Consider the following 13,591-nt stretch of genomic DNA (forward strand, 5'->3'; position numbering starts at 1 on the left):
TAACGTAAACAGAACAATGCTGACAAAAAGAAAAATCACTCAGTAAATACTTGAGTGACTGATACACATAATTTCCACAGCGTTTTGTCCGACGTGCTGCTTGTGACACCAGAGAGAGCGACACCAGGATGGGGACGGAGGAAATCCCGGCTCGGCTCATTTCTCTGACCCCGTCATGCTCTGAGCTGCTCCGGAAAGACCTCGCCATCATCACCCAGAACACAAACTCAACGACAGAACCAGAAGAGCAGAGCAGGGAAGTCCAAAAAAACACAGGGCGACATGTTCGTCAGCAGCCCAGTTTTCTCATCCTCATCCTCGGTGGGATAGTCAACATGGTGGATTTTTTTACTTTAAACTGAATTTAAATTTAAATGTGTTAAGTTTTTCCTAAATCTTGTTATGATGTATGTACTAAATCTTCCATAGAATTATTTATATCATATTTTTCAGTACTTCCCAACAGTTTGCAATGATAATTCCTTATGATATAACTTAATCAAATCCATGTCAGCTTCCTGTAGCACAATGAACTGCTGCAAGAATCCCACTTTTAGTTTATAGTGTAAAGTCTCTCGACAGCCTGGAAACAAAAACATTTTATAGTTTATGTTACTGGTTACGGCAAGAAAATAAAAATACTGTAAATTAAATCTAAAACTTCTGAGGACTTTTTTTGAGGAAACTGAGTTCAGTACTTTGTAAAAATCCCTGCGTGTCCACAAACAAAGATTTTGGTGCCACAAACTGACTCTTTCTGCAACACATCACTTATTACAAGACTCTCACCTTTTAAGGTTTATTAATTAGAGACAAATTGAACATCTGCAGATTTGATCCCCATAAGTTCTTAATGAGTGTTCTTAAATGCTCTAAATCAATGCTGATTTCAGCAGTGAATAAAATCACTTCACTGTTCCTTCATTTCCTGCTCAGCTAAAAGCACCTGATGGCAGATTTACTCTTGTAAAAAGTTTAAGGTCAAACAAACAAAAACAAGCTTTGAGAAATATCTTTGACTCCTTTCACAGAGAGACTGAACACTTTGCTAATTGGAGGATAAACTTATTTTATTCCCCCTGCCTCGCTTCCTCCGGCTGCCCCCGCCCCTCTGAGGCAGTCCATCCATCCTCTCCCTCAGCCCTTCCTCTGTCATGTTTTTGTTCTTCAGCCTGACCCTTGCCTCGTTGGCCCTGGGCCATCCACCAGCTCTGTCTGCTGATGGGCAGTTATGATGATGCCCCACCCTCGGACTCCTGCTTCCTCTGTTCACTCGGTTCAATCGGTTTTGTTTTCACTTGCACGCTTCCTGAATATTTGTCATTTCATTACTGTAGCTTTGCAGAACCATTCACAGCCTGTTGTCCTCTAAACTCTCATCTCATTGTTCCTCATTCATCTTCAATGGTAAACACCATAACGGAGGCATAGTGTTGGAGTCTCCGTTTATAGATAAAATACATCCTGTAAACCTAAACTGGATTTCAAAGATATATATTTTGTTTTAAATGCAACTTTAAGCAGTTTTTAAATAAATTTATTGTTACATTCATTAAAATCTATCCATTAAATCGCAGGCATTTGATATATTTTACTAAATTTGGTTTGGATTTTATGTTATTTTCCTTTTGTCTCCCAACTCGGTGCATAAATCTGTGCACCTGAATATACACTCTCCTGGTTGTCTTGAGGTAAGAGACAGTGACCATGGAGTCGCACTGACCATGGAGACAACACTTGCACAGATACACTGTGCCTCTCCCGGCTCTCACCTTCGGCCTCCAGCAGTTTGAGTTGCTGTCCGGTTCGTAGGAAGTACTTCCTGAGGATGACAAAGATGACGGCCAATGGGATGGCAGCGATGAAGATGTATGGCCGCATGATGGACACGGTGAAGATGGCGCCCGTAACGATCAATGTCAGCTGGTGTAAGAGGAAATGGAAACAATTAAAACGGTGTACAATGAGTCGGTGATGTTATGCATCTTGATTATTATTCTCCAGGGGGAACTAATGTGTTGGTTAAATACCTGTATGAGGTCAAACAGCACCAGAGGCAGCATGTCGTCTATAGTGGCCATGTCCTTGGTGAATCTGTTCATGATCCGACCTGGAAGAGAGAAAACACGAATGACCACATTAGTAACAGCTGTGGTTCCACAGGTGGACTGAAAAATAAAACAGGTGAACAAAAAGATATTCTACACAGCATTTATGATCTTTGCATTTTCCTCTGTAACATATCGAGAAGCTGTAAGAAGCACCTGTCTTCATCGTGTTGAGCACAGCCATGGGCGCTCGCAGCACAGCGCGGAGCATCTGCTCGTGCAGTCTTTTGGACACGGTGAGCAATGTGTGCACCAGTGGGAGACCCCTGATGAAGCCCAAGGCCAGCACGCTCTCCGAGGTGGCCACGTAGATGTAGATGATGTAGTAAGCGCTGGTCGGCGTGACGATGACCGCCAGGTGGACGGGGGGCGACGAGGCGTTGGGGTGCTGTTCGCTGATGTAGTTGGGTGATGATGGGTTGGCGCCGTCCCTCCAGATCTTGCTGGTAGAACAGAGCAAAGAAGTGGGAATGAAACACAGAGTGAATTTATAAAATACTACAAGTTCAGTCTTAGAGAAGTTTCACTGAAGGGTCGTCTTCATCTGAAATAACCAATTAGGAATTTACTTGACCATTTACACCATAATTTAACACATAACAATCATATATTTAAAACAAATTGTATTTAAGAGTCAGTTATAAGAATTACTAAAAAAGCATTAGTAAAAATTTAAAAAATTCTCAACGTGTGTTAAAAACTACTTTAGACACCAAATACTAACCAAAAAAAACCTAATAAATTGTATTTAGTATATTGCAAAAAAAAAAAAAACAGGGCAGGGTTTCAGTAGTAATGGAACAACACAGGCACTAATGACATCAAACATTTACACTTACTCAGTAATGAGGAAAATGCCAATGACTGAACCAGCAACCTGTTGGTGGAAAGAAAAAAATAGAAACATTTATTGTCAATCAAATCCACGTAAGTTAAAAAGAAGATGAAAAAACACTTGAAAATTGTAGATGATTAAACCTCAATGGCGAAGACAAGGACGATGAAAATGAGGACGTAGACTAAGCTCTTGTTGGCGGTGACGTAGCGAAGGTAAGTGCTCCATGAGGTAGTTTCAAAGATGTTCTCACGTTCATCTGCGAAGCATTGCTGTGAAGAAACCGTACAAACACACCCAACATCAATTCTGCTAAATGTCCAGAAAACTTACATTTAAAAAAAATACAAGATCTTGAATGTTAAAATGAAGAAAAGTGATTTTTCTGAAAGTCTAAACATAATAAAATTATCTAATTATTTGCCCTGATGAAGGTTCTAACGAAGCCCTACCTCCATGTCCTCTTCATCCACCTCCTCACTAATGTCATAAACACTGTCCTTGGATAAGCGGCGGGCATAAATGTCCAGCTCAGATGCCAGGTCGCACTGCGGCGTGATGGACAGCTTCCTCCTGAAGGACGACTGCATCTGCTCTCTCCGCTCGTGGCCCTGAGCGTTGGTGATGAAGGCCAGGACAGACTGGCGCCTCTGGCCGTGGAGATGCTGCAGCCCGTGGTGGTACAGGTTACCCCTGGGGAGCACCTCCTCTACCTGATCGTCCTCAGGGACGACAGAGAATTTCCTCTCTGAAAGTTCACGGACCCCGTCCTCTATCGTTGTGGACTGGGGAGTGTTTGAAGTCTGTTGGGAGTTCCCAATGAAGGAGAACTTGCGGGCAGCCGCCAGGGGATTCAGGATGAGGGACTGTTTGCGCTTTTCTGGGTAGCCATCACCTCCAGGATGGCCTTGAGATCCAGAAACGAGTATTGGAGGCGGCGGCTGGCGGAACGACTGTCGAATTGGCTCTGGTCCTCGGAAGCCGGCGGTTTCATCGACAGAGACCCTGCGTAAAGTTTCTGTGAGGATGGAGCTGCGTCGCTCTGCGTTGATGTTGTCATATGCTTCGAGGCCGAGGAGGAGGGAGCTGAAGTCGGGGCGCTGGGCCTGCAGCTCGGAGAAGGTGCCGTAGAAGTAACAGTCACCGTTGTGCAGCAGGAGGATTTTGTCTGCGCGTTTGAGATGCTCCAACTTGCTGGTGACCACAATACGAGTCTTGGAGGCCATAAGTTTACAGACACATCTGTGTAGTGATTCAGAAAACAGAGATTGTAAAGAAATATCACACATATTTCTTATCTGTAAACCAAACCCATCCTTTAAAAAAAAAAAACTGGAATCATCGCCTTGTTTGTTTGCCTCCCACTCAGACTAGTATCAGATTATATCCCTGTTTATCCAGAGTCATGTAAAATATTAACCATTTGTGTGAAATGTTGTCATAACTGCTGTGTGTAGAGTAACACCTAAAAAGTGTTTTGTGAGGTCACACTGACCTTTGACCACCAAAATCTAATCAGTTTGTCACTGAGTCCAAGTGAATGTTTGAAACAAATTTGAAGAAATTCCCTCAAGGCTTTGCTTAAGTTTAAGTTCAAGGTCAAACAAGTTTTGTTGTCTCTGCCACTCTCCGGTTGTCATATGATCTCAGCAGAGGCAGAAATCATGTTTTGTGAGGTCACCATGACCCTTGACCTAAAAAAAAAATCAAATCAGTTCATCCTTGAGTCCAGGCGAACATTTTTATCAAATTTGAAGAAATTCCCTCAAGGGTGATGGTCACAGTGACCTTTGACCAGCATAATCTAATCAGAAAATCCTGGAGTCTGAGTGAACGTTTGTACCAAATTTGAAGAAGCTCCATGAAGGCGTTAATGAGAAATTGTGTCTGCGAGACTGGGACGGACAGACAACCTGAAAACCATATGACTCCTCCTCTGACTGTCGCTGGCGCGGAGTCATAAAAAGAAATCTCTGTTTATATAACAAGAACGAAGGAAAGTGTGGTGTGAGGTCTTCAAAGAATGACCCACATTTAAAATTAACAAGCTCCTGTCTGTTTATGACCATAACTGTAGTCGGACCACCAAACTGCTCATTCAGCAGAGGGAGTTTGGCAGCTTTTCCTCTTTGAGAGATTGCCAAAGCCAACATTCATCATCATCATCATCCTCCTCAAAAGAAGTCCCATTTCCTGAGAAGGTTACAGTGTGATGAAGCAGCCGTAACTCACCACAGTCAACCTGATTGTGGCTGAGACAACAAAAGAAACCTTGACCTTGAACTTAAACTTCAGCTCAACCACCCCCACCTCCTCCACATGAAAGACTCTCTGTTGGGATACACACTTCTCAAAGACCTCTTTCTCCGTCACGATATCCAGGTGGGTGAAAGGTGCATCCAGCAGGTAAAGGTCGGCATCTTTATACACAGCTCTGGGGTAGAAAAAACACACATGAACTTAGCGAGTTAGAGAGAAACAGAAAGGAAAAGAAAACATGAGAAATCATGACAAATTCTGGGAAAATAAAAGAGAAAATACAGAAAGCAATAGACTCAGAAAGAGAAAGAAAACTGCAGTGTAAATGAGGAAGTCAGGTCCATGTGGGAATAAATCAATACCAGTGAATATTAACAGTGATGACGCAGTGAGTGGCTGCAAATTGATGCAGAGACACTAAAACGATAAATAATGCACGGGAATATGAGGCGGTCTGACTGTAATCACACAGAGATTTAATGGAGTAATAAAGCTGCAGAGAGCACTAACACATAAACACAGTTAGTGCAGTCAGACAGCCACTCAGATAACAGTCAGAGGTGATTGTTGTTATCAGGAAAGTTATGATCACATGCAGCAGCGGCTCGGCTCTTCACAGTGTTGGGAACCAAAACTTTCACTTCAAGCTTTGCCAAAGACGTCAAATCCTAAATAACTGTAAACGTAATTGTTTTTTGTTGACCTTCAGAGAATGAAACCTCCTTCCATGGAAGCGGGGGTAATGATAATATTGATAACATTTATGGCTCTGAAATTTATGTTTTCAATTAATTTGTTGTGAACTGCAGTGTGTATTCAGACCTCTGATATTGATAAAGGCTGCAGAAGTGAACACGTGTTGGTTTTTAAAGGGAAAACAAATGTTGTTTGGTGTATTTCTCAGTCAGTTATTTTCCATGAGGATCTCTCTTTGATCCATGCACTGTGAAGCACCTGATATTTTGGCCCTTTGACTTCCCTCCTAAACTACAAAGAGAATTAAATCCACATTTCTCATTGAAACATAACATACCAAAGATTTAAGTAAAGAAACTGGTGATCTCTAAAACCTGTCCTATTTTCATCTATTGCAAAACAACACGGTCAAAAAAAAAAAAAAGCTCTGCATTGACAGATTCAGGAGGTGAAAGAGGAGCTGTGGCAGATGCTCAGGTGAGACAGGAAGTACCTGGCCAGGCCGAGGCGAGCCCTCTGACCGCCGCTGAGGGTTACCCCTCCCTCTATGAGGAGCGTCTTGTCTTTCTCAGGCAGCAAGGCAAAGTCCTGGAGAGGAAAACGAGGGGTCAGTGGGTCAAACATATGCGTGCGTGGATTTTTGTACAACAGCAAAAAAGGAACTGCCCAACACCAGAGAGCGTGACAAGAGGACAAAAACACAGCAGACAAACCCCCTCTTCCATATCAGACTCTACATGCCATAGATTTTAGTTGTCTCTTAAAGTAAAACTGACCACATCTGTTTCTCCTCATTTATTCTAAGCCTAAAATATGAATAACCAGGGTGCAAACCGTGCTTCTAGTGAGCTAAATGCTACATTTACTGAAACTAAATCAGTGGTTTGAAGATAAAGTGTAACCTCAGACTGGCTGGTGGAGGCTGGTGGTCTTAAAGCAGAAGTTCAAAACTTGGCACATCTGATCCGATCTGATGTTTATCTTATCCGTGGATATTCGGGGCTTCGACACTGAAACAGAACAACAAAGCTTTTGTGTGCGTCTCCTGCTTGTGGTGAGTCTTTAACCACTTGAATGGTGGAAGCGTGACCTGTGTAGTGTTCAATATTTTGAACTGCGCCCTTTGCACTGTATGAGGGCCTGTTGTCCTTGCACTGTGTCCTTGTTTGGAGTTTGACTGCAAGAACTGTTGAAGACCAAGAGTTTTATTCCACGAGGTATTTGTATAAATGTCTAGTTCATAGATGATTTTTGTGATCTAGTGACAGGGGGATTCTTTCCAGTGTGGAAACTGCAACATCTTTTTAATAGAAGACAAGTAGTAGCAGCTTGAAACAGCACAAAATTACAGCTCCATGCAGTTGGCAGAAAATACTTTTACTTTGTTTTACCCACAAAAACAAAGTAAATAAATCGACTTTTGTAAGGGCAGTTTAAACAATTTAAAAGAAATTTTGGTGATTAACTCTTCATTTACTAATATTTAATGTATATTATTATTATTATTATTGTTATTGTAATTTTAATTTATCTCAGCACTGATTCCAAGTATCTAAGTTTCACACCAAGACAGAGCCGTACATGAGTTTACCTCAGAGTAATTCATGCTCAGATGATCACAGAAACCACAGACAGGAGAGGTGCATGAAGAATGTCACAAGTAGAGACACACAGTGTGTTTCAGTGGTGACTGATAATGACAGGAGACGTCCACACCGATAAAGATGAACTGACAGAAGTTTATCATCGTTAAAACTTCCTACCTTTTTAATTGTGAGCTTCCGCTGTCCTGACCGGAGCGCACAGGGGATCAAGTTAACAGTTTGTTTAACAGCTTGTAAAATAAGGCAGCATAATAAAAAGACATGTTGTGTGTCTCACTGTGAACAAAAAGCACCTGCCGGGCCAGCAGCTACAGGCTGGAGGCCACAGATGAGTTTACAGTGGGGGACCACCCATGGCAGTCTGTCTGGGGCTGTAGGGGGCAACAATAGTGAGGAATTACACTAAACGCCTCGTCTCTGTCTGGATGAATCTGCTCCGGTTGTCACTCCTGTCTGTCAGGGTTGCCTTGGGAATTTTTTCTACAGTAGAAAATCCTTTGAGCACTTTCCTCATTTATTCAGTTATTGACAGTGATTCATAAGACAGAGCACTGAGAATTAATATTTTAATTGGTGCTTTTAAAGGTTAGCGGCCACTAATTAGATTACATTTTTAGACTTTTCAAGATGGTGCTAATTTGAGCCAGAAAATACAGAATCAGACTTGAAGATATAGCACATAACTTTAACAACACAGTCATATTTAGAGGCTGTGTTCAGAGGAATTGTGTCTCCTGTTTGTCAGCGTCAACACTCACACAGCCCACTCCTGTCATTTCCACACAGTACTGTATGTAGCCGACCGACGCTGCGACTCCTCTCTATGCTGCGTTTGTTATTTCAGTTTCATCGACGCCTCTCCTCAAAGACATAATGGAGGCTGGGTTTTTTTACATGGAGACGTCAATATCGCCTGCCGGCTTTGTTTGCTGTGACAACATGTTGTGTTTTTGTCAAAACCACTGAGGTACTGTCAGTGTCACAGGAAATGGGACGTAGCAGGAAATAAATATGACGGCGCGAACTGCTGCATTGATTTCAGTATAAATAATAATCATACAGTGTATTTGAAATATCAACAATTAAAAAATGTCACTGTGGTTTACACAGGTTCCAAAAATGTGATTTTGACCAGGTTTGAGTATTTTACTGTTACATTACTCAGTGTTACATGTATTGATACTTCCATATATTCCCAAAATAGATCAATGATTTTATTATATGGAAGATGTCAACATTTCTGAAACTGGGTCAAAAATCTAAATCTTAGAGTTTTCAACCAAATCATTAATGTGTATGTACAAGATTATGGACTTTTTTTTAGACTCATGCACTGTATGTATGTTTTTTGCAGTGTATACACTCACCGAGCATTTTATTAGGAACACCTGTACCTGCTTATTTGTTTAATTATCCAAACAGCCAATCATGTAGCAGCTGTGCAATGTATGAAATCCTGTAGACACAGGTCGACTGCTGAGCTCCCGAGATTTTCAGACACAACAGTTTCTACAGTTTTTACAAAAAACAATAAACATCAGAAACTCATTGGGCCTTTAATACCAGTCAATCATGGTCTGAATGACTCAGGCTTCTCTTGAGTATATGTTCAGCATCTTCTAATATCTACTTCCAACAGGAAAATGCTCCGTGTCAAAGCTAAATCTGGTCTCAAACAGGTTTCATGACCATGACAGTGAGTTCAGTGACCTCCTCAGTCATCAGACCATCTTTGGGATGTTGTAGAACAGGAGTTTGGCAGCTTGAATGTGCAGCTGACAAATCTGCAGAAATGATGATGTCAACATGGAGGAGAGTCTCAAAAAGTTTCCAACATCTTGTGGAATCAAGGACAAGAATAATGAGGCTGTCTGAGAGCAAAGAGAAGCCCTGCACAGTGTGGTGTTCCTAATAAAGTGCTCTGGGATCAGTCGCCATGATAAACGCCTGCTTTACTTTCATGTATGTTTTTCTTTCGACAGTGTAAAACATATTTGATGATATAATTTAATATTAAAATCACAGGCCTGATGGCCCACACAGCTCATCTGTGTTGTAACGTCTGTCACAGGGAACCAGCGAGCTCATATTCCATCCCAGTGAAATAACGTGAGATTTCCATGGCAACAGAGGAGACATTATTCTGCTGAGAGGCCGTCACTCAGCACTGAGGCTTATAAGAGCCCCGAGTGTGTGTATGTGCATCAGCATACGAGAAAGAATGTGCAGGCGTGTGTGTCTTTGTGTGTGTGAGGGACATAATGGGTGTGAATGACTCTGGAAACCTGAACCGTGTTTTCAGAGGCTCCGACAGACGACTGAGCAAACTGACAACCGTGAATTTACTGCAGAAAACTGCTATGAAACAACAAATCATGTGTAACTAAAGTAACTAAAGTAAAACATTTTTATTCTTTTGTAGCCAAAAGTAATGATTCTAAGTTAAAATAAATAATACAGAAGCAATTGAGGATCAATGAAATAACATTTTTACACAAATACATGTTGCTACTGCTCAGATTTAAAGTGTTTTGTTCACACTTTTACCTTTATACTGTTTTCACTGAGTGTGAGCAGCTGTGGTCAGTTTCAACTCTTCATCTTAGTATGTTCCAAACATATTTTCAAACATACAGCTAAACACACCTCTTCCATCCAGACTGACAAGCACGAGCCTGTTCAGTCTGCACACTGCAACATGAAACCTGTGTATTATTTTGGTGTTTTGAACCCTCACTGGTCCACCCGTATATTCAGTCTGTTCCAAATGCTTCTGTAAATTCTAATATTTAGGAAATTATGTGTTTGAAGCTCCCTGAACATATCTGCTCGATTGCTGCAGGATTGAAAACATGGCTGCCTGGTGAAGAAGACACTGTGCAGGGCACCAATGACCAACTGCACCAATTTAATAATCTTTAAATAGAATAGATTTCCATTCATTTTAAACCCCAGTGAATCTTTACTACTCATAGATTTATTATCGGAAACTCAATTGTATGTTTCTTTGTAGACACATTTCAGCTACTGTGAATCGAAGTCTCAAGGTTGCGCTAGCTTAGCATTTAGAAATAACTGGTACTGTGCTAACTGATCACTACCTATAGATCCCTATAATTATTACAAAATTAAATGGTTCTTTCCAGGAAGCTTCTGAGGAGATGACTTCTTCTATAAAAGCTCTGAATAAACAGCAGAGGATCTGTGTAGTTTGCATGAGTGTTGCAGAGGAAGGGGGAGAAGAAGGAGGAATATGATATGATAAAATTAATGTACCTCCTCTAGCTGGCAGGCCTTGATGATGGAGGTGTAGCGGTACTCGTCGTAGGTCAGTCCAAACAGGATGTTGTCACGGATTGTCCCCGGCATGATCCAGGAAGTCTGTGGCGAGAAGGAGATGCGACCGCTGTGTCTGATTTTACCCTCTGACGGCACCAACTCTCCGAGGATCATCATGAGCAGCGAACTCTGGAGGAAACGGGAAAAAAAAAGATGGTCTCCGTTCTTCTGTGTCCTCTCTGTCAGTAGTTGGATTCAGCAGCGATTGTGAATTCGGTTTTTAACTTACTCTAAAATTTCTTTTGGCTGAGATGATCTCTTCAACCTACCTTCCCTGAGCCAGTGGATCCAGCCACTGCCAGCATCTTCCCCTTCTCCAGGTACAGGCTGATGTTCTTGAGGACGGGTGTGACGTAGAGGTTGGTGAAGAAGAGGCCGGCGTCGCCGTTCAGGTGCCCGTTTGCTTTGTTCTCCTGCTTGATCTTCTCAAACAGTTCTCCAATGCCCTGTAGAACCATGAAACGTTTTTGTTAACATATCTTCGATAACAGTTTCCTTTATTTATTAAAGGAGTTGATACAAATAAATATTCTGGGTTTTTTGCTGTAAGTCGATACCATTCACAGCAGTAAAAAGCTCAGAATACGCTCATGTGATAAAAGTAAACATATGTGACATTATCATGTCATAAAGTTTCTTCCCAATATCAGCATTTGTTGATATTTTTTTTTGAACACACAAATTTAAAACAGGAACGTAAAACAGGAAGACTGAAACTTACTATACAAGTGTGAACTTCAACTTCTATTTTCATAACCAGACATTCACTCTTGATTTTAACTGATTCTACATATTTTACATACATGAATTAAACTAACTTTCGTATTTTGGCAAAGCAAACAAAAGAACATTTTCCTTAACGACACTGCAGTTGCTCATATTACACAAAACTACACCGACATTGCAGAAGATCTCTTGTAGACTGAAACTTTCAAATGCCCAAAGCAGCGAGTCCCCGGTTCAATTCCCAGCTGGTCGGACCGGTTGCTGCATGTCTCCGTCTTCCTGTATTTCCTGTCTATCTCTACTGCTGCTGTCAAATAAAGGCAAGAAAAAAAAAACTTCTGGAAGCTATTGTGAAACCTGTGAAAGTCTCTTTGGATGTGGATGCTTTACACCCTGTTTGCCCACTGTATTCAAATATGCTGTAAACACACTCACACACACACACACACACACACACACACACACACACACACACACACACACACACACACACAATACTTCATTGTGCCAGGTTGAGGTGTGCAGTGCTTTTGAAAACTGTGATATACGACATAAAAAAGTTTACATCAGCTTGTACTTGATTTGTGTTTTAGTTTCACAGCGGAGTGAGTTTGTCCGTCAGACAGTGACATCGGGCCAAACCTCTGTGAGAAACAAGAGATTCTCCAAAGACAGAGGAAGACTCCCAAAGCCTTCACAATGGCCTTATTTCACCTCATCTGTCACCGCCTCTGTAAAGATTAATGGCTGACGTATCTCACTGTTAGAAAAGGGGAACTCTGCTTGACTCGCCGGCTTAATCATTGACCTCTGTGACATTTTATGGGTCAGCGTTCCTCTAATGCAGGAGCTCGCTGTGGTTTGTGTAGGTTCGTCTGTGCGATTCTCATTCTAATGAGCTGACGTACATGCTGTCAGCAGTAAAGAAAGGCAACACCCCTCCCATTCATCTGCGAATGGCACATTCCAGGAAGAGGAGAAGGCAAGAGGAGAATCTGGGAATTAGGTGATGAACACAACTCTGATTCTCAAAGGGAGAGTCAGCGTTCCCAGCAAAGTTTGGTGACGACACCGGGGTAATTAATTATGCAAAGTGACGGAGGAAAAAAAAAACGTAGTTGGATGTTGGTTTTCTCACGGTATTGGGTGGTCAATGAATCACACCTGTTAGACTAAGTTTACGGCCTCTGCCTATAGATAAGATTATACTGCCAGCTCTCAGTCATGATGAGGACTTAACTATTACACCTGTAATTCATTTAGGGTTTGAGGAAGTTTAACTTCTTTAAACATGCAATTAACACACAAATACAGTAAATGTACTATATTATCTAAAATAAGACGATATATTGATCTGACTGGTTTCAAACACATAAAGAAACAGCTGATTCTTCATTCTTAGGGTCAACTTTCTACTATGTACACATCCCTCTTAAACCTTCTCATCGTTTTGGGATCAATACCTGGAACAATCTCACACCAAACCAAGGACATTAATGATTAATCAGAATCAACAAATCCTCAGAGCACATGATGCAAGACGTTTGTCTCTTCTCCAGAGATCAAAGCAGCCTAGATTTTCATCTTGATGACATATCGATGGGCATAAACACTTGATTGACACATAGATTTCACTTTGTTAAAATTCCACGCATGTTACATAATCCAGAAAATCTTCATAGTTGTCCAGGAATATTAATTTTGAATTTTGTTTGGCTAAATGTTGAGTAAGACAAGTGCAGCAGGGACAATTTTAAACATCTGAATGATGACAGTTCTTTTGTTTATTTCAAATATGTCTAAACCTGTGTTTATTTAATGTATCGTTCAAATAAAAAAAATGTGCTTCTGTTGTGGAGTAAAAATATCCGAATTCTTGTGAAACAAAATCTTTCATGGAGGAAATTATGCATTTTGTTTTTAAGCATTTCATAATCAACCAGTTATTGATCGTTTATGTAACTGATGTTCAATTAGTGACACTGCTTCAACTCTGTAGCTCTCTCGAACCTCATTTCTCTACA

General features: G+C 41.2%; 1 protein-coding gene across 2 annotated transcripts in view; it reads right to left on the reverse strand.

The window, feature by feature from the left end:
* cftr (CF transmembrane conductance regulator) overlaps positions 1–13,591 on the reverse strand; it is a 43,047-nt gene that overhangs the window by 13,619 nt on the left and 15,837 nt on the right. For both annotated transcript variants that reach the window (XM_071459045.1, XM_071459037.1), the window contains exons 10-19: positions 11,111–11,287; positions 10,779–10,970; positions 6,392–6,486; positions 5,291–5,377; positions 3,396–4,185; positions 3,087–3,215; positions 2,948–2,985; positions 2,265–2,551; positions 2,031–2,110; positions 1,773–1,923 (exon numbers count right to left, since the gene is read on the reverse strand). In XM_071459045.1, the coding sequence (XP_071315146.1) occupies positions 1,773–1,923; positions 2,031–2,110; positions 2,265–2,551; positions 2,948–2,985; positions 3,087–3,215; positions 3,396–4,185; positions 5,291–5,377; positions 6,392–6,486; positions 10,779–10,970; positions 11,111–11,287 (2,026 nt within the window). The remainder of the gene's footprint in view (positions 1–1,772; positions 1,924–2,030; positions 2,111–2,264; positions 2,552–2,947; positions 2,986–3,086; positions 3,216–3,395; positions 4,186–5,290; positions 5,378–6,391; positions 6,487–10,778; positions 10,971–11,110; positions 11,288–13,591) is intronic.

This window comes from Trachinotus anak, unplaced genomic scaffold (genome assembly GCF_046630095.1).
Source record: "Trachinotus anak isolate AG129_WGS33_773 ecotype Australia unplaced genomic scaffold, CSIRO_AGI_Tana_v1 ptg000002l, whole genome shotgun sequence".
In the NCBI taxonomy this organism is placed as follows: Eukaryota; Metazoa; Chordata; class Actinopteri; order Carangiformes; family Carangidae; genus Trachinotus; species Trachinotus anak.